Source organism: Coloeus monedula (assembly GCF_965178545.1).
Source record: "Coloeus monedula genome assembly, chromosome: 10".
Lineage (NCBI taxonomy): Eukaryota > Metazoa > Chordata > Aves > Passeriformes > Corvidae > Coloeus > Coloeus monedula.
In genome coordinates this window covers 26,167,958-26,185,051 of record NC_138790.1, presented here as the reverse complement: position 1 = coordinate 26,185,051, position 17,094 = coordinate 26,167,958, and the positions used below count along the sequence as shown (strand labels likewise).

At 48.7% G+C, this 17,094-nt stretch overlaps 1 protein-coding gene across 1 annotated transcript in view; it reads left to right on the top strand.

The window, feature by feature from the left end:
- Positions 1-16,648, top strand: part of MED12L (mediator complex subunit 12L) — a gene marked incomplete at both ends in the record, with an annotated part of 100,875 nt that extends 84,227 nt beyond the window's left edge. Inside the window, 19 exons of the mRNA XM_082288277.1 lie at positions 96-295; positions 603-791; positions 1,134-1,208; positions 1,331-1,521; positions 1,846-2,007; positions 2,951-3,062; positions 4,222-4,311; positions 4,518-4,627; positions 4,968-5,103; positions 5,611-5,772; positions 6,666-7,028; positions 7,944-8,100; positions 9,186-9,397; positions 9,714-9,764; positions 11,527-11,616; positions 12,227-12,444; positions 13,800-13,944; positions 16,140-16,221; positions 16,602-16,648. Coding sequence (XP_082144403.1) covers positions 96-295; positions 603-791; positions 1,134-1,208; positions 1,331-1,521; positions 1,846-2,007; positions 2,951-3,062; positions 4,222-4,311; positions 4,518-4,627; positions 4,968-5,103; positions 5,611-5,772; positions 6,666-7,028; positions 7,944-8,100; positions 9,186-9,397; positions 9,714-9,764; positions 11,527-11,616; positions 12,227-12,444; positions 13,800-13,944; positions 16,140-16,221; positions 16,602-16,648 — 2,792 coding nt within the window. The remainder of the gene's footprint in view (positions 1-95; positions 296-602; positions 792-1,133; positions 1,209-1,330; positions 1,522-1,845; positions 2,008-2,950; positions 3,063-4,221; positions 4,312-4,517; positions 4,628-4,967; positions 5,104-5,610; positions 5,773-6,665; positions 7,029-7,943; positions 8,101-9,185; positions 9,398-9,713; positions 9,765-11,526; positions 11,617-12,226; positions 12,445-13,799; positions 13,945-16,139; positions 16,222-16,601) is intronic.
- Between the last annotated feature and the right edge of the window lie 446 nt (positions 16,649-17,094).

Here is a 17,094-nt window from a genome sequence, read left to right as displayed (position 1 = left end):
GTGATGGCCTCAGTGCAGCTCCACTCCCCAGCTGTGCTGTGCCCCAAGGTGCCCGGGGCCAGGCTGGGAGTTCACCCTGTGCTTCTGCCCTCCAGGTGACGCTGACATCGGCAGCAACAATGTTGGCTCCTTGAAGAGTGAAGAGTTCCATGTCAGAGGCTTCTTGGATGAGCTCAGTGAGGAGGAAATCTGGGGTTCCTCTCACACTTTGAAATCCTGTGGAAAAGCTGTTTCCATTGAAACTGCCAGTCTGAGCGAGTATGCGAGATATGTGCTCAGAACAATCTGCCAGCAGGTAACACCCTAAAACTGTTCCTCTGTCCTCTTTTGGAGAAAGGGTGTTATTGCATTTGAAAAGCATAACATGTATTTTGGTGCAAAATGAGTGTTGAAGTGTGTCAGAATTTGTGTTCTGTTTGAGTTTCCTGATTTGGGCAATTTGGAGTAGTAAGTTATTTGGGTTAAAAAATGCTTTAGTTAGTTATTAACCTCCCCTGCACTCTTTCAGAACTGAGGAGCTTCTCCTACCTATATCTCAGCTTACCAAAAAGTTAGTATTGCTTCGAAACTCTCTGGTGAATCTGTCATGTGACTCCTTACAGGAGTGGGTTGGAGAGCACTGTTTGAAAGAACCTGAGAGGCTGTGCACAGACAAAGATCTTATTTTGGATCCTGTTCTCTCAAACAAACAAGCACAGAAACTACTTCAACTAATCTGTTATCCCCATGGCATTAAAGAGTGCACCGAGGGTGACAACCCTCAGCGACAGCACATCAAGCGCATCCTGCAGGTAAGGCACCAGGGAGAGGTGGAACAGCTCCCCGTCACCCTTGTTCAGTGTCCCTGGTGGTGCTGCTGAGCAAGGTTCCCCTGCTGCATGGTTAAAAGTACTGAGGAACAGTGTCAGCTGAAAGGTGTGGAAGTGCACGTGTGTTCTTCTGTGGTCTGATGGTTTGGCATGCCGTTAACTATTAAAAAGATCAGAGATTGTGATGATCTGCTCGTAACATGAGGTTTCTGCACGTGATGAGTTAAAGTATGAAATTTATTTATTTTCTTCAGACCTGTAAAGGGCTGACTTTAATGTTAATATTATTAACAATTAACATTTGCACTGTCAATTCTCCCCTAGAACTTAGACCAGTGGACTCTGCGACAGTCGTGGTTGGAGCTGCAGCTTATGATCAAACAGTGCATGAAGGACCCTGTAAGTATTGGTTTTCAAACTTCCTGATTTAAATATTTAATGCAAAAAAGTATGTTAACTTTTAACATAGTCCCTGAGCAAACATGCCGTGAATGTGCTAGTGTACTTGTGTTTCACTGTAGGGTTCTGGGTCTGTGGCTGAAATGAACAGCTTGTTGGATAATATCGCAAAGGCGACAATAGAGGTGTTTCAGCAATCCGCTGAGCTAAACAATAACTCTTCTAACTCTGGTATAGGCCTCTTCAGTCCACACTCTGTTGGAAATTCTGACACAAGTAATACAAGACAGAATGGTAAAAAGACATTCCTAAGGTATTTTTCGTAGCACATTTTTAATTCTTTTAGCCAACATGATGCTTAATTGTGTGTAGATTGCCTAAACTGTTTTGCACTTGAACCAGGAATGTACAGAAATAGTTACCTGCAGGTTCCTTCTATTTACTTTTTATTAACAATAAATGTAGTTGCTATTCTTGAACTTTCTGCACATGAGAAATTGTGACTGCTCAGTCCTCACTCGTGACTCCAAAGGCGTTGTGTCATTGCTTTACTGAGGCAGCTCAGTCTTGTAACAGTTAAAGCTGGTTACAAAACTGCAGGGATGCTTTGGCTGAAGTAAGTTTTTTCTGCTCCTAGTTCCTCTGAGCGGCAAGGAGTGTGGCTGGTGGCCCCCCTGATTGCAAAACTGCCTACCTCAGTTCAAGGTAGGGTCTTGAAAGCTGCAGGAGAGGAGCTGGAGAAAGGGCAGCACTTGGGGTCGTCTTCTAAGAAGGAGAGAGATAGACAGAAACAAAAGAGGTATGACGTTGGGGAACCCCTGCACACAGAGCTGAACGGTGTTTGTGAAGGAGGAGCTTACTGAGGACTGGATTTTGGCCTCACAAAACGTTATCGCCCCAGAGAGGGTTCCGGTGTTATTTGGTCTGACAAAATACCACTGGTTTCAGAGGAAGAAATGTGGCAGCTTTGTAACCCACCTGCCAGGGGCTATTTTCAGCTTGGTGATGGGAAATGTTATAGATTTAAAGGAACAGTTAGAGCACTTGTCTCTTCCATTGTGTGGCTGTAGGAGATTTTGCTTGCTGTTAAGGTCCCACCATTGTCATGTCACTTGCTTCCTGTTGGGAATTCAGCTTAAGCTCATCTCCAGCTCCAAATGTGTGAGAATTTTAATTATTTAATGGTTATTGATTTTCCTTCAGTAAAATATTCTTCCACAGTGACTGAAATGTTTTTGTACTTTGTTGGGGTCTAGTATAGCTAGACATTCTATTGAATTAAGTCCATGCTGGAATTTTAGAGTGAGTCAGGCAGCTTTTGTTCTAATCAGAGCCTTTAGGGGAAACTTCCTTGGGACTTACTTCAGACCACTAACATGGATTAGAAACTTTAGCTGCCTTATCACCACCAAAATGACATCCCTGGTTAGTCAAAGTAGTCTTGAAATAACGTGCTGTGCTCCTGGGCCAGGCCTTCAGGTGTGTGGGCAGTTCTCGCTCCCTCAGGGCCCCCCTGAGCTGGGGGATTTCAGTAACAACTTGTGCAGCTGGGCTGGCTGGGACTCTGCCTTCCTGGGAGAATGGTCCCTAATGCCTCTGCCAAGGCTCTAATTGACTAAACCAGAAACAGATGCAGCAGTGCCACTTAAGGGAAAAAGTGTAGACAAAACAAGGAAGGGAGTGAGGATGGGAAGTACCAAAATAACTTTACTAATGAAGTGCTGTGTTTGCTTCTCCTAAAGCATGTCCCTGCTGAGCCAGCAGCCTTTCCTGTCACTGGTACTCACTTGCCTTAAGGGTCAGGATGAGCAAAGGGAAGGGCTGCTCACATCCCTGCAGAATCAAGTTACTCAGGTAAGACAGGCACAGAACCATGAGCACCCTTGGTCAGGTGGGTGTGTGTCAGCAGTTCTATGTGTATATGGTGGTGTAAACCCAGAAGAATTACAGCAGTGTGCCAAAAGGAGCAGTCCCAGGAGGGGAAAATGGGGAGGTGTTTGTTCCTCTTTTGAGTGTGAATACATCTTTTCTCCTAAATTTATTACAGAGAGATGTAATGAACTGGAGTCTGATTTCAGTTCTTTCTAGGAAAAACAATAAAGGTGTTAGTCCTGAGAGCATGTCTTCCCAGTCCCTTGCTTGATCCTGGAAAGTTTTTATAAGTTTAAAACTGTCCTTCTTTAGGAAAAACCAGCACCCTCTCCAGCTGGCACAGATTAAGAGTTTTGCATATTGTAAAAAGGAACATTCCTGGCCCCAGACTGGCCCCTGCCTGCAGCTCTCCTTTGGGTCTCTCGTGCTTACTCACAGCCTCTGCTCACAAGTTACTGCTCCCACCCACTCCTGCTCCAGCCTCCAGCAGCTCCTTCAGACTGAGCATATCCAGTGCCCAGAGCAGGGGGTCATGCCTCCTTTCTCTGAGTGTAGTTTCTGTGAGCTGCTGTGACAGTGGGAATTGGTACCTGTGGGGCTGTTATTTCCCATATTGCCCCTCAGCTCAGGTCCAGCTGTGACACAGCTCCACATCCCAGGGAAACTAATTCCTTTGATGGTTTTTCCCGTAGTTTCTGCCACTTGGGCTTTCATTTCATTGTGTGGGTTGTCCCCTGATTTGCAGCTGGTCCAGCTTCCTTGAGTTTCTGTCATTTCTCATCTGGAGATCCCACCAGATCCTGTTGGGAAGCTGCATCCAGTGCAAGAGATTTATTGACTCACCAGTGGTGAAATAGTGTGTTTCAAGCAATATTGCTAAGAAATGCATAACAAAGCTGGTTGGGTTTTTCCTGCAACAGGAAGATGCAGTCACACAAATGACAGCAGATCATCAGCTCTTTACAAGTTAGCCTTTTCTTCCCATCGGTTTTCTTAGTCTGTTCTAAGCCTTAAATAAAGAGAAGGATAAAGAGGTCAATAGTCTTTTATGATTCTTTATAGCTAAAGGGCCACAAATACTTAGAGGGAGAACATTAGTGGAAGAAAACAACCTTAGTCCAATGCTTTCTCTGATCTCCAGATCCTCAGTAACTGGAGAGAAGAACGGTACCGGGATGATGTCAAAGCCAGGCAGATGATGCATGAAGCCCTGCAACTGCGTCTCAACCTGGTAACAAAACTTGTGGTTATCCTGCTGTTACAAAAAGATGCAGCAGCTGCTCGGGAAGAGGTGGTAAGGAGCGAGCAGCTCTGAGTATCCAGCTCCCAGGGGACTGGATAACTATTTTATTCCTAAGTGATCCCTGTGCTAGGGGAGCCAAGGGCTGTGTGCTGCTCAGGCGTGCAGAGCCCTGCTACCCCTGTGCTGTTTTGCAGGTGGGGGGCATGTTTGACACGGTGCAGAGGAGCACCCAGTGGACCACAGACTGGGCCCTTCTGCTTCTCCAGATCATCACCTCAGGGACTGTGGATCTGCACACCAACAAGTATGTCTGCTCTGTTCAAACAGCCGGTTCGTGTCCTTAGAGCTTTAAGCTTAGGTTGCATGCATGTAGTTGTTACCTTTTTTATCCTGTTACTGCTTGAGTGGGACATAGGGGTTCTCTGCTGGCCTGGGGTGGGGGCACCTCCATTTGGGAAAGCACTGGAGCCTTTATTAACACTCCTTCTCAGCTGAGCATTTTCCCAAGCTGGACTCTGTAATTCTTACTGACTCTGTGGACAGTTTGTGCTGATGAGCTGCCTTTGGGGCCTCTGTCATGAATCAGATCTCTGGATCTCCTGGCAGTCATAGTTCCCCAGGGTAACACTTGTCTTTACTCCCAGTGAATTGTTCACAACCGTGCTGGATATGCTGGGGGTCCTCATCAATGGGACGCTCGCCTCGGACCTGTCAAATGCCTCCCAAGGAGGGCCTGAGGAGAACAAAAGGGCTTACATGAATTTAGTGAAGAAATTAAAAGTAAGTGTCATGAATGTCATTTTCAGCATTTCCTTTGAATTGCTTTCTGTGCTCATCTTCTAATCCTATCATTCCTAGTGTCTGGGGAGGCCTCTTGGAAAAAAGGAGAGACTGGAACATTCCTAGTAGTAACAAGGAGAAATAGAAGAAAATAAAAATACAGGAATGTGGGTGTGGGAAGAGATTCCTAGGATTTTCTTCATATTTGATTAAAATTGGGAACCCTGCAAGACAGTTAGTTACTTTTATTCATGTTTGAGACACTAAATTTGTATTATGTACTTTCTATGTTGCATTTAAAGAAGAGATGAAAAGAAAACTTACGTTCTCTAAACAAAGAGAAAAACCCAAAAACCTTGCAAAGCCACTTGCTTAAATTTAGTAAAAGTACTAAAAACCAAAGGAAATGATTCATGCAGAAAGTGGATGTTTTCTAATAGTGAAAGTCGGGTGTGTCCTGTCCCCGTCTGTGTCTGTGTCTGGCTGACGGGTGTCTTTGCTCCCCAGAAGGAGCTGGGGGACAAGCGCTCCGAGAGCATCGACAAGGCCCGGCAGCTGCTGCCGCTGCCCCGGCTCACGTGTGACATCGTGGCCTGCGAGCCCATGGGCTCCCTCATCGACACCAAGGGCAACAAAATCGCAGGCTTTGACTCCATTGATAAGAAACAGGCAAGAGCAAACGTTTGGCTTTCATCTCACTTTTGCCATGAGTTTGAAGTGTGGGGCTGCAGGCGGACAGGCACAGCCTGTGCAGTGCAGGTGCTCCTGGGCAGGATTGTAGGAGCCGTGACAGAGCCGCTCGTGCCCTCTCAGTCCCCACGAGAGCTGCAGCCCCAGCACTGTGCTCCCTCGCACAGGTGGGCTGTCTGTGGGCAGTGCTGCTGGCACCCAGGAACGCTGAGCTTGGCAAGTAACACCTTTAAAAACAGCTGCAAATGACAGTGTTCGGTATCAAAAGCATTTGTTTCTCTCCAGGAGAGCTGGAGAGGGGCTTTGAACAAGAGCCTGGAGGGACAGGACAAGGGAGGGCAGGGATAGAGGGGATATTGGGAAGGAGGGTGATGAGGCCCTAGGGCTGGTTGCCCAGAGAAACTGTGGATGCCCCATCCCTGGATAATTTTTTAATGTGAATTTATTTAAAAGAGAGGGATAGAGTTTGGGTACAGAGCTTTTCATTCTGCAGAAGGGGTAGGTGTGTTTTGGTGATACAGTGCTTAGGCTTCCTCCCCTTATTTGAATGCGTAAACTTTTAGCAAGAGATGTAGACTTTTATTCTCAGATCAGCAGTTTTTGATAGATATTTGTCTTTTCTGCCATATATGATATATCAATGGCACTTGAGACTTTTAGCATGTCTATAAGCAAATGCTACTATAAAAATAGAATTGCTTTTCTCTAGTGGCAGCCTTGCACACAAGTGAAAATCCTGCTGGTGTGCATTTGCTGCATTTTGTGGAGGGGAAACATCCTTACTGTTTTTTCCTGACTCAAACAGTGATGTACAAAAGCAAGTGTATTGTTCAGCTTCCTTAACTCCTGACTTCCCCTTGATTCTGAAACAGGGTCTTCAGGTGTCAACCAAACAAAAAGTGTCCCCTTGGGACTTACTTGAAGGTCACAAAAATCCTGCCCCTCTCTCCTGGACATGGTTTGGGACTGTTCGTGTTGACAGGAAAGTGATCAAATACGAGGAGCAGCAGCATCTGCTGCTGTACCACACACACCCCAAACCCAAACCACGGAGCTACTACCTCGAGCCCTTGCCCCTTCCTCCAGAGGAGGAGGAGGAAGAGCCCACCTCACCTGTGTCTCAGGAACCAGAAAGAAAGCTGGGAGAGCTCTCAGATCAGGGAAAACATGCCACAGATGACGAGAAGAAGGCAAAGGGCAGGAAGCGGAAGTCAAAGTCGAGCTCCAGGGCTGAGGTAAGTGGTTGGTGCCTGCATAGAACCTGGAATACCTCCCCGAAGCTCCTGGTGGTGTGTGTGGCACTGCCTTTGGAAATGGTTCTGCACCTGGAGAAGGGAATTCCAAGCGAAGGGAGGGAATGGAGATGGCCAGGGGGAGGGTGGATTTCTGTCAAGCAGAAATTCCTCAGTGTGGAGGAACGTGCTGAGCTCAGGACCTTACACACTGTGTGAAATACACCAGAGTGGATCTTGCTGACTGTTACTCAGGTTCGGTATGTGCTTCCTCTTGTTTGAGGTAGCAAACTGCATGTGCCAGTTTCTGAAATGATTCCTGTTCACATTATGTTGAGACCAAACATGTTGGGTTAAACCCAGGTCTCATTCAAATGGAAACCAGTTTGGAAGTCTCTTTCATACAGATAAACTGTCCTGCTGTGCAGTTTGGTCTGGTGTCTGAGACACTTTCCCTTTCACTGGGGTTGGGGCTGTGGATTCCTGAGCTGAATAGTCACTTAGAGCAGTTTGAAAACATGCCTGGCACCAGTGTGGCCAGCCCTGGTGTGGATGTGCTGGTATTCCCACAGCATCCAGCTGGATTGCCCATGTGGTGTGGTTTAAGTAGCTGTAATTTTAAGATGATTTTCTGGCCTTTTTGATGTTTCAGTGGAGTTCTTCATGTTACTTATATCCTGACAGTTTGAGCTGTCCTTGTACTCCACCTGACCGTGGCCTGGAGAAGGTAGCTGCTCTTGAGGCTGGGATGTGCCTGGAGCTGTCAGTGGGGATTGCCAGACTTCACGTGGAGTTTACATCATTGCCAACAACAAGGACCTGTCTCTGTCTTTTAATAATTCAGTAGGAAAATGGGCATTATTTACGAGTTGGTAAGGTATGAATGTCATTAACATTTCCTTTTGCTGTGTATTTTAGGAATATGCACAGGCCAGCTTGTACAGAGTGCCTCCCGCCTGCTCCCCGCTGCCGTCCCCGCTGGCTCACGCAGCCCCCCCGGCACTGTGGGGGTACAGCCTGGGGGGGCCCCCGCCACAGCCCAGCTTCTTCCTGCAGAGCCAGCCCCTCGCCCCAGGTAGGTGAGCTGGGAGGGCACAGCCTGGGGACTTGTGACCACGTCCTGTTTCCCTCTCTGACGTGGGCTGTGTCCGCCTGCGCCATTTGGTTGGTTCCTTTGTCAGCTGTGGGTTCTCAAAGGGCTTTTCTGCTCTCAGTTGTAGCTCTGTCTCTGTTGAGGTGTTGAGCTTTTTGGGTGGATAAACCAGAATGAGCTCCTGTGATGGCAGTGTCAGAGAGCTGGTGGGGTTCAGTGAGGAGTGAAGGGAGAAAGGGACAGTTAAAGGAACAAAGGCCCTTTGGATTATTTCCTCTTTCATTCATACCTAGAGTCATGGTGGCTGATTTGCCATCTGCTAGATGTAATAAATCCACAGGCTCACATTTTTTCAGCATTTCTGATATGTGCTTAATTTTCTGTAGGATTGTCTTCTTTCTTCCAGTTAGTGAATTGCAGTTTTACAGCGATTTACTGGCTCCAGAGGGCAGCACTTTGTGATGGTTTGAGAAACATTATTGTGACTTCTCCAAGCAGAAGTTTAAAAGTTTGGTTCCAGTTATAAATGTTAAATATTTATTTCTGAAGCTCCAAATACAACTAATCTGTATTATAACTGTGTAAAGTCTTCAGAATATACCAGAGAGTGGCTAAAAAGTTTAAGGAAATGCTGCTTTTGAAAACAAATGTATAAAGATTACCTTTTTAAGTCTGACAGAGGGATACATGGCTTTTATCAAATTGCAGAGAGTGCATAAACTGCAGCCATCTCATAAAATGGGCTTGACATATTAAGATGTTCATATCATGCTTTTGATCTGACATGCGACTTTGGTTCAGCAGTAGTAGCGAGGTGCTTTATGTGACATGGAACATATAGCAGCCAGCAGTCTTTGAGCTTTTTCCATTCTCATTTACAAGCGGCAGTCTTCAAAGTTACTTTGCCCATTTAAATTTTCAGGCCAGAAATCAGGTTTAATCTGGACTGTGCCTCTGCAGAGATGCATTTATCGTCATTATGTGGAGCTGATGGGTTAGCAGTGCTCTGTACCACTAGCACTCGTAGGGAAGGCAGAAGATGCATTTTTGTTTTGGGTGGTTTTCAGGTGGTTCCAGGCTGGACCCAGCAGGCTCCTTTGTGCCAAGCAACATGAAGCAAGCCCTGTCCAACCTGCTGCAGCGGCGCTCGGGCTTGGTGGTGCAGCCGCCCTCGATCCACGGGATCCTCCCTCAGCAGCAGCTGCTCCAGATGAAGCTCCTGCAGCAAGAGCAGCAGCAGTTCCTGCGGCAGCAGGCACAGGCACGGGCTCTCCAGCAGGTTTGTCCAACCCCTCAGCCTGAGGAGCAGCACAGCAGGTTTGCATCGTGTGGGGGCTGTGTTCCCTGCCTGGCTTACAGTGGGGAGCCAGCTGATAGTTACGTTGCAATAATTCCCCAAATATTGGCTAACCAGGGCCAACTGCCTTTAAACTTGATTTGGTGTCTTAGTCCCTTTATTTTTCCCATGTTCCAGCATTCTCTGAGCCCGTCCAGGTGAGCTCTGTAACGGTGCTGCACAGCCCCACTAACCCCCAAGCTGAATCGTCCGTGCTCCTTGTGCTGTTGCTATATTCTTGCCCGTCCTTTTCCCGCAGGATGTCTGTAGTTCTGCTGTATCCCTTCAGGATGGCTTTGACAACATAATGGTAACCACTCAGAGACCATGACCTTTGCTTTACTTTCACCCAAGCATGCATTCCTTTCACCACTCAGGCTGCACTCTGCTTCTGATAGTGACACTGTGCTTTGGGGCCGCTCACCCGGGACCGCAGCAGCTGCATGGGGGACACTGCAAATACACGGGTGCACAGAGAATGACTTTCACCTACAAGTATTTCCAATAGCTGCATCACTGGTCAATTTTTTCCTCTTCTCATGTGTTCCTTGCTGTGGAAAATGAGAGCAGCTGCGGGATGTGCCCGAGGCTGTGACTGTGTGAGCATGGCTGAGTGTTCTACACTGACATATTATTATGGGAATAATCAGATCTTGTTACTTCCAAAAGCAGTAACAGCTAACACTTACCTACTAAATCGTTGACTTTCATAGAATTCAGTTGTTTCTGGGAAAAACAGTGATGCTTGAAGTTTCATTCCTAATATCCATTCCAGAAAGCTTTCCAGATAATAATTAATGAAGCTGTTCTAGAGTTGGTCGCAGGACTTTGGTCCTGTCCCAGTGAAACTGCCACACTGTTAAAGGCCCTTCTTGGTAAGGCAAAGCCAGATGTGTGTTCAAAGAGGCTTTGCCATTGACCCTGGTTTCTGTATTTCCTACATGTGCAGTCATTGCTGGTGTTACTGGGGGCCTGTTAGAATGGGGGATCCATCTCCCTGTTTGCAGTTAATTAGGCACACTTGGGTTTGCAGCAGGGACACAGGGAGGGTTCTCCAATCCTTATCCAGCTGGTAGCCTACGTTGTGATGTTGCTGCTTGCAGTGTGTTATCAAAGTCACTTTTAACCTTAATTTATCATCTCTGTTGAGATATCCTGGCTGGAATGGCAAAGGCTTTGTTGGAGGGCTTGGATTTGTATTTGTTTTTGTGGGGAACTGGGCAGCTGCAGGGAAGGATCATTGCTGCTTCCAGCTCCCGTCACTGGGTTTTTTTGGTGGAATGATTCTAAAAATGGCCAGCTGTGCAGCATCCCAGTCACACAGGAAACACATGGATTGATTGTATCCTGGCACATTCTAATTTGCCAGGTTTTTACAATCTGTCATGAAATTAAGTCTAGCAGTGAAATTCTTTTCTCTTTTGTCATGCATCAAAACGCACTGCAGCAGTTATAGTTGAAATCTTTAAATGATTGCCCTTAACTGGGCACAGATACTGAGGTGATTTGGATGGACAATCAAGGCTGGCTGCTGATCTTGACATGGAACATGTTCCCAGCTGCACTGGTTGGAGCTGGAGCTGCTTACATTACCCATACTGGTGTTTGTATGTCACCTTCAAATTCATCAGCACTCATGAGCATTTCGCCTGCTGCACCTGGGGAAGCTGGGGACCAGGTATCCTGAGTAAAATCCATCAGCTGGGTGGTTGTATCAGAGATTGTGCCTCACTCTGAGTTTCCTGGGTGGTTTAATGTACTGGCCCCAAGACAGCCAGACTATTTCTTTTCTAATCTTTTGCAAAGCCCCATTTAAAGGGTCTCTGCAAGCTCTCTGCAGTGGAGGGCTGCCTCCTCCCGGCTGCAGTGTCAGCGTGTCAGACACCAAAGGTCAGTGCTTCCACCTCCTGTGACTAAACACAGTGCAGAAGTTCAGCACTGAGCAGTGGTGCTGTCCTGGAGGAAATGGTTGTCACTCCATGACTCTTTAGGACACAATTTGGTGGGGTTTGTGTCCAGAACCAGACTTGCTGCAGGTGTGGGGTTGTATCTGATGATGCTGTATCTTGCAGGGGCAGCCAATGGACCAAGCTGCTGTCTTCACTCCCCAGGCTCAGCCCCTGTCCCAGCTCCCGCAGTACCCAGGGTTACAGCAGGCACAGGTACTGCCTCATCCCGTGGAGCACCTGCATGAAAATGCTGATGGACAGATCTCCTTCCCCATGCCTGCTCCTCTGCATGTGGCCTGGGGTACTAAGGAGGCCTCCTCCTGGGGTGGTTATGGTCTCTGCATGCAGTAGCTCATGAACATTTTTAACGTGGCCACTTCCCAGTTTTTCTTGATGCTGGGAATGGCAAGCTTACTTCAGCATTAAGCCAGATATTTAGCCAGAGATGGTGATAGCAGTAAGTCTTTATTATGTCATGATCATTCTGGTACTTGGAATTTTGGGGAGATAGGAAGAAAATAGAGGTGGTGTTGTGGTTCAGAGCCCTGCTTCTACTCAGTGCCTCTTGGGAAAGCAGCACAGTGTGAGTTCCATTCTGTGCATGTGACCGTGTGTGACCATGAGTGTGTGTGAGCGTGACCGCGTATCAGCTGCCTGACCCCACAGACAGAGGGGGTCCCCCTGGTGTGGGGGATGTGTGGGGCAGCACTGCAGCTCCTTGTCCTGCGGGCTCCCTGTCCTCGACAAACACGCTGTCTGTCCTGCAGCTGGGCTGTCTCCCGTGGGGCCCGCTGCACTCAGTGCTGTGTTTTCCTTCCCGCAGAGCCTGTCCCCCGGCTACCCCCTGTGCAGCGGCCCGCTGCCCATGCAGCAGCAGCAGCAGCAGCAGCAGCCCGGCGTGGGGCTGGCCCCTGGCGTGGGGCTGGCCCCTGGCGTGGGACTGGCCCCCGGCCCCGCGCTGATGGAGCGGCTGCGGCAGGGCCAGCACCCCGGGTACCTCCAGCAGCCCTCGCCGTCCTACGGCCCCGCGCCGGCCCCGCGGTGAGCACGGGGACAGAGAGGGGAAGCTTGGTTTAAAATAAAGTGTATTAATAATAGAATCAGAGGATCAGAATGGTTTGGGTTGGAAAGGACCCTAAAGACCATCCAGGTCCAACCCCTGTCGTGACCAGGAACACCTTCCACTAGATAAGGTTGCTCATTAATCAAAATGAGGTTAATGGGTCTAATTAGCAATTAATATTCCTTTCTCTACAATATCCCACTGTTTTCCCCTCATTTAATTTTTATTTTGAGTTGATTTTGGCACACCTTGTCATCCAGTTGTCCTGTGTGTTTGCAGAACATAAAAATCCATTTAAAGATGGCTGTTGGATCCTATTTCCCTACAAACATAGATGTGGGATCCATATTATACAAGCATGTGTGTGGTACTAAACAGTCAATACTCCACGTTTGCCAGAGTCTGTAGTCAAGAAAGCATAAGACCAACTTGGTAGAAATCCGTCAAAGGTAGTGTTACAGAGCTGGCAGAGTGGAGGAGTTTCCAATGACAGCCTGGAATCAGATTTCTTTTTTAAGAGCCTGAAACAGCCCAACTAATGGTCCAACTCTTTTGTCATAAACAGAATATGTTGTGTCATGTATTAAGCTGTGCAATTCTCCCTCAATCTCTGTGTTTTTTAAATGAAATCAGCATTTCTGGAGTTGCGAACATTATGTATGTGCTGCAATAGTTACTGATTCCTTAACGTCTAAATTCTTGCAAGCCCAGATATCTTAGTAGTATTCCAAATTTTGGGTTTGCTTGCACCTCTTCGAAAAGTTTGGCCTTTACTTGATTGACAGCCTGGTGTGCAAACCTTCAGGGTGCCTCTCATCAGGAATGAAGTGGCCAACCTGGATTGCCTTGTCTGTGCTGAGCTAAGCAGCTAAGCTAAATTGATGATGTAGTTAACATTTTTCAGTATTTTAGAACAGGATTCTTTATTTCAGAGTTTTTCAGTGTTTTAGAAAGTGAAACATCTACTTGTGATGGCTGATTTTCAGTTATGGTATTGGAACGCTGAGATGTTTTGAGCTGGAGAACATTTTAGTGGCATTGCTTGAGCTCTAGAAACCCACCTCTTTTCCTAGCAAAGCAAGAGCTGAATGCTTGGATCTGTTCCTGTTCAGAGGAACGTGTTATTGCCTGCATCAGTCACTGGGCAATAGTATGGCACAGCTCTATTATGCAATGTTTTTTTAAGCATTCATACTTGGAGAGACATTCTTCCTGTGAAATGTAGCATCTTTTAAGTCTGTGGCAGTCAGATGTCACAACTATAGTTGAGTTCTCACAGACTGTGGTGCTCTGCCTGTAAATGAAGTTTAATCCATTATTTTTCCCCCATCAGACTGAGCCATCAGCCTCTGCAGCCCAGTTCCCTGGCTGGAGGGGGACTGGACGCTGCCTGGGCCGCGGGGCCGGGCTCGGGGCAGGTGCGGCCGGAGCCGGGCAGGCAGGGGCAGCAGCAGCCGCGGCACCAGCGGCTCTTGCAGGTGAGCGCTCGGCCGCGCTGGTGCGGGGATGTGGCGGTACAGGGGTGTGCGAGCACCTCTGTAGCCGTGAGGGTGTTGCACACTCGCTTGCACGTGTCTGTGAGTCTAAAGCTCCAGAGCCCCGCCTGCCTTACCTGCGTGCGGACATCCATTGCTCGCCTTTGGGGCCGCCAGAAGGGAGCTCTGGACGTACGTGTTAATGCCACATCCCTGGCTCCCGGCGGCCCGGGGCAGCGCGGGGCCTGTCCCTGTTGTGTCACCGCCGCCTTCTCCCAGGTGCAGCAGCAGCAGCAGCCGGGGCAGCAGCCGGGGCAGCAGCCGGGGCAGCCGGGGCAGCAGCCGGGGCAGCAGCCGGGGCAGCAGCAGCAGCAGCCGGGGCAGCAGCAGCAGCAGCCGGGGCAGCAGCAGCAGCAGCAGCAGCAGCAGCAGCAGCAGCAGCAGCAGCAGCAGCAGCCGGGGCAGCAGCCGGGGCAGCAGCAGCAGCAGCAGCAGCCGGGGCAGCAGCCGGGGCAGCAGCAGCAGCAGCCGGGGCAGCAGCCGGGGCAGCAGCAGCAGCAGCCGGGGCAGCAGCCGGGGCAGCAGCAGCAGCAGCCGGGGCAGCAGCAGCAGCAGCAGCAGCAGCAGCAGCAGCAGCAGCAGCAGCAGCAGCAGCAGCAGCAGCAGCAGCAGCCGCCGGCGCTCGGACTCCCGCCCGTGCGGCCGCAGGTGAGCAAAGGCGACCGGGCTGTGCTGGGGAGCGCTGAGGGGAGGGACGGGGGGGCTCTGCCCCCCGGGGACGAAGAAGTGACCCTTGGCCAGGTGAGGTGCCGGTGGCTGGCACTGCTCCCGGTCACCGTACTCGTGCTGTTGGGAGCACCCCTGCTGCCTGGCAGATCCGCCGCGGCCAGACCCCAGCCCCTGCTATGTCCCATCACAGGGGACTGTTCCTGACTTGAGGCCTTTGGTTTTTAGGCTGTACTACTAACAGGCTGGGGGGGAATGGAGTTTATTGTTTTAAGATCCTTTTAAATTAAATTGTTAGTAATAAACCAGAGTTTCATGAAGACAGCTTAACAAACTGAATTGCTTTTGAGACACGACTTTCTGCTCGATTGGAGCCTTTGATAGGTTAGGGAATAATTTTACCCAGTAATTGTCACTGCCAAATCCTTTTTCAATCTCATTATGCTTGTTTCCTTTATTTCCACAGTTTTTCCAAACATACTTAAGGTAGGTGGAGATAAGTAGGAAAAGTTTGCTATAGAAAAGTAGAGAATATACAGTAATGCTGAAACTGCAGCTTCTGAGTTTACAAGCATTAATCTTAGATAATTTTCATCCATTTTTGAGGTTTTTTTAATAGTTCTTATCTCCTGAACAAACTGATGGGAGAGTGTCCCTGCAATGGGCACCTGCCTGGTGAAGACTCCTGTGCCAGCACCTGCACAGCAGAAGGTGCTGTGGGTTGGGTTTATGTCCCCAGAAAACCCCGGTGTGCTGGGTAGTGCCTTTGACTAACCTCAGCAGTTACTATAGCCGGGTAGCCAGGAGATTACACAACACATCTTAAGTGAAGGATTTGGTTTCAGAAAGGGAAAAGATGCTGAAGTCTTGTAAAACACTGAAACTGCCTTCAGTAAGCACAAGGTTTCGCTGAGCGAAGCTCGGGCGGTTTCTGTAGCGCCCACGGAGTTATTAGGGTACTGGATTACTCCAGTTTTATTCAGCATGTCAGGTTTCCAAACTGCATCCTGTATCCTTGTGCAGAAGAATCACTTAATTAAAAGCATTAGAAGCATGTGCATTTTCACTGGGTCTCATGAGAAAAAAAAAAAAAATTGGGGATTTAAGAGGCAGATCTTGTAAAGCTGAGAGACCAGAGATGGATGGTAGGCACCGAGTTTGGGGTGCTGCTCCCATTGTGCTCAATGCCACAGCCACAGTGGGGCTTCCCTGAAGCCTTCTCTTCTGCAGGCTGAACACCCCTGGTGGGAGATTGCAGGGAAGGAAGAGAGCAGATGTTCTGAGAGTTCTCAGGGTGTTCCCTGTGTCCTTGCTGTCCAGGGCACCTGCCTGCCCTCACTGCCCTCCCCATCTCCTGCCCACTGCGCCGGGGCAGCACAGCCGAGCACCTGTGTTCGGGCACGGAGGGATTTGTTACCTGCCGTGGCTCAGGCACTGAGGGATTTCTTTCACCTTTCCCACTCCCACTGCAGTTCCCAAGGCCAGGCTTGCAGCAGACCCAGCAGCAGCAGCAGACGGCGGCGCTGGTCAGGCAGCTCCAGAAGCAGCTCTCCAGTAAGTGCGTGTGTGCACGGACACGTGGAAATGTGTCTGAACGTGGAATTGTCTTTCTGGAGACTTTCTGCCTGTTTGCCTGCTGCTAGAGGTACATGGAGGTCATTCACCTACTGACAGCTCGATGGATGTCCCAGTCCTTTTGGTGTGGCACCAAAGCCCAGTGCTGGGGCACCGTGTGGTCCCCAGGGCAGCCCTGGGGCTGCAGCTGGAACCCACCCGCCTTCCCCAGTCCTCTGCAGGAAAAGTCCCCAGGGAAGTGAGTGCCCCTGACCTCGGGTGGATGAGGGATTTGCTGACTGCTGCTTGCCACTGCTGCACCAAATTCAGGTATTCTTCTGTATTTTGGTACAGTCAACCTCTTTTTCTTCCTCCACCAGGTAACCAGCAAGGGGTGAGCCAGTATGGGCACCCCCCCCACTTCTGACCACGGTGGGAGTGGACGCAGGGGATGTTTGCACTGAGGAACAGGACACTGGAAATTCAATGTACTAGTCATTGCTGGACAGCAGAACATGAGTTCTCTCCTTATTTCCATCATTATTTTTTGTGCTGCAGTTGATGTGAATATGTAGCAAGGTTGGGGGTTGGGTTGGGGTTATTTTTCTGTTTAACTAGATTTCAGTATCTGGACTTTTGTGGACCTATTTGAAGAATGTTATGGCAGATTTTATGAATTTGGTTCTTTTTAGGTCCTGTTACTTTCAAAGAGGACAAAGAATGCAGGATTTATTTATTTGTGGAAAACACTTTTTTATTTTAATTTTTTTTTTTTTAAGAACTGCACTGGACCAAACTACTGAACTAAAAGGCACTTCTGATTCTAGCATAAAAGTTAATTTGTCCATTAAAATGTTCACCTCTTTCTTCGTT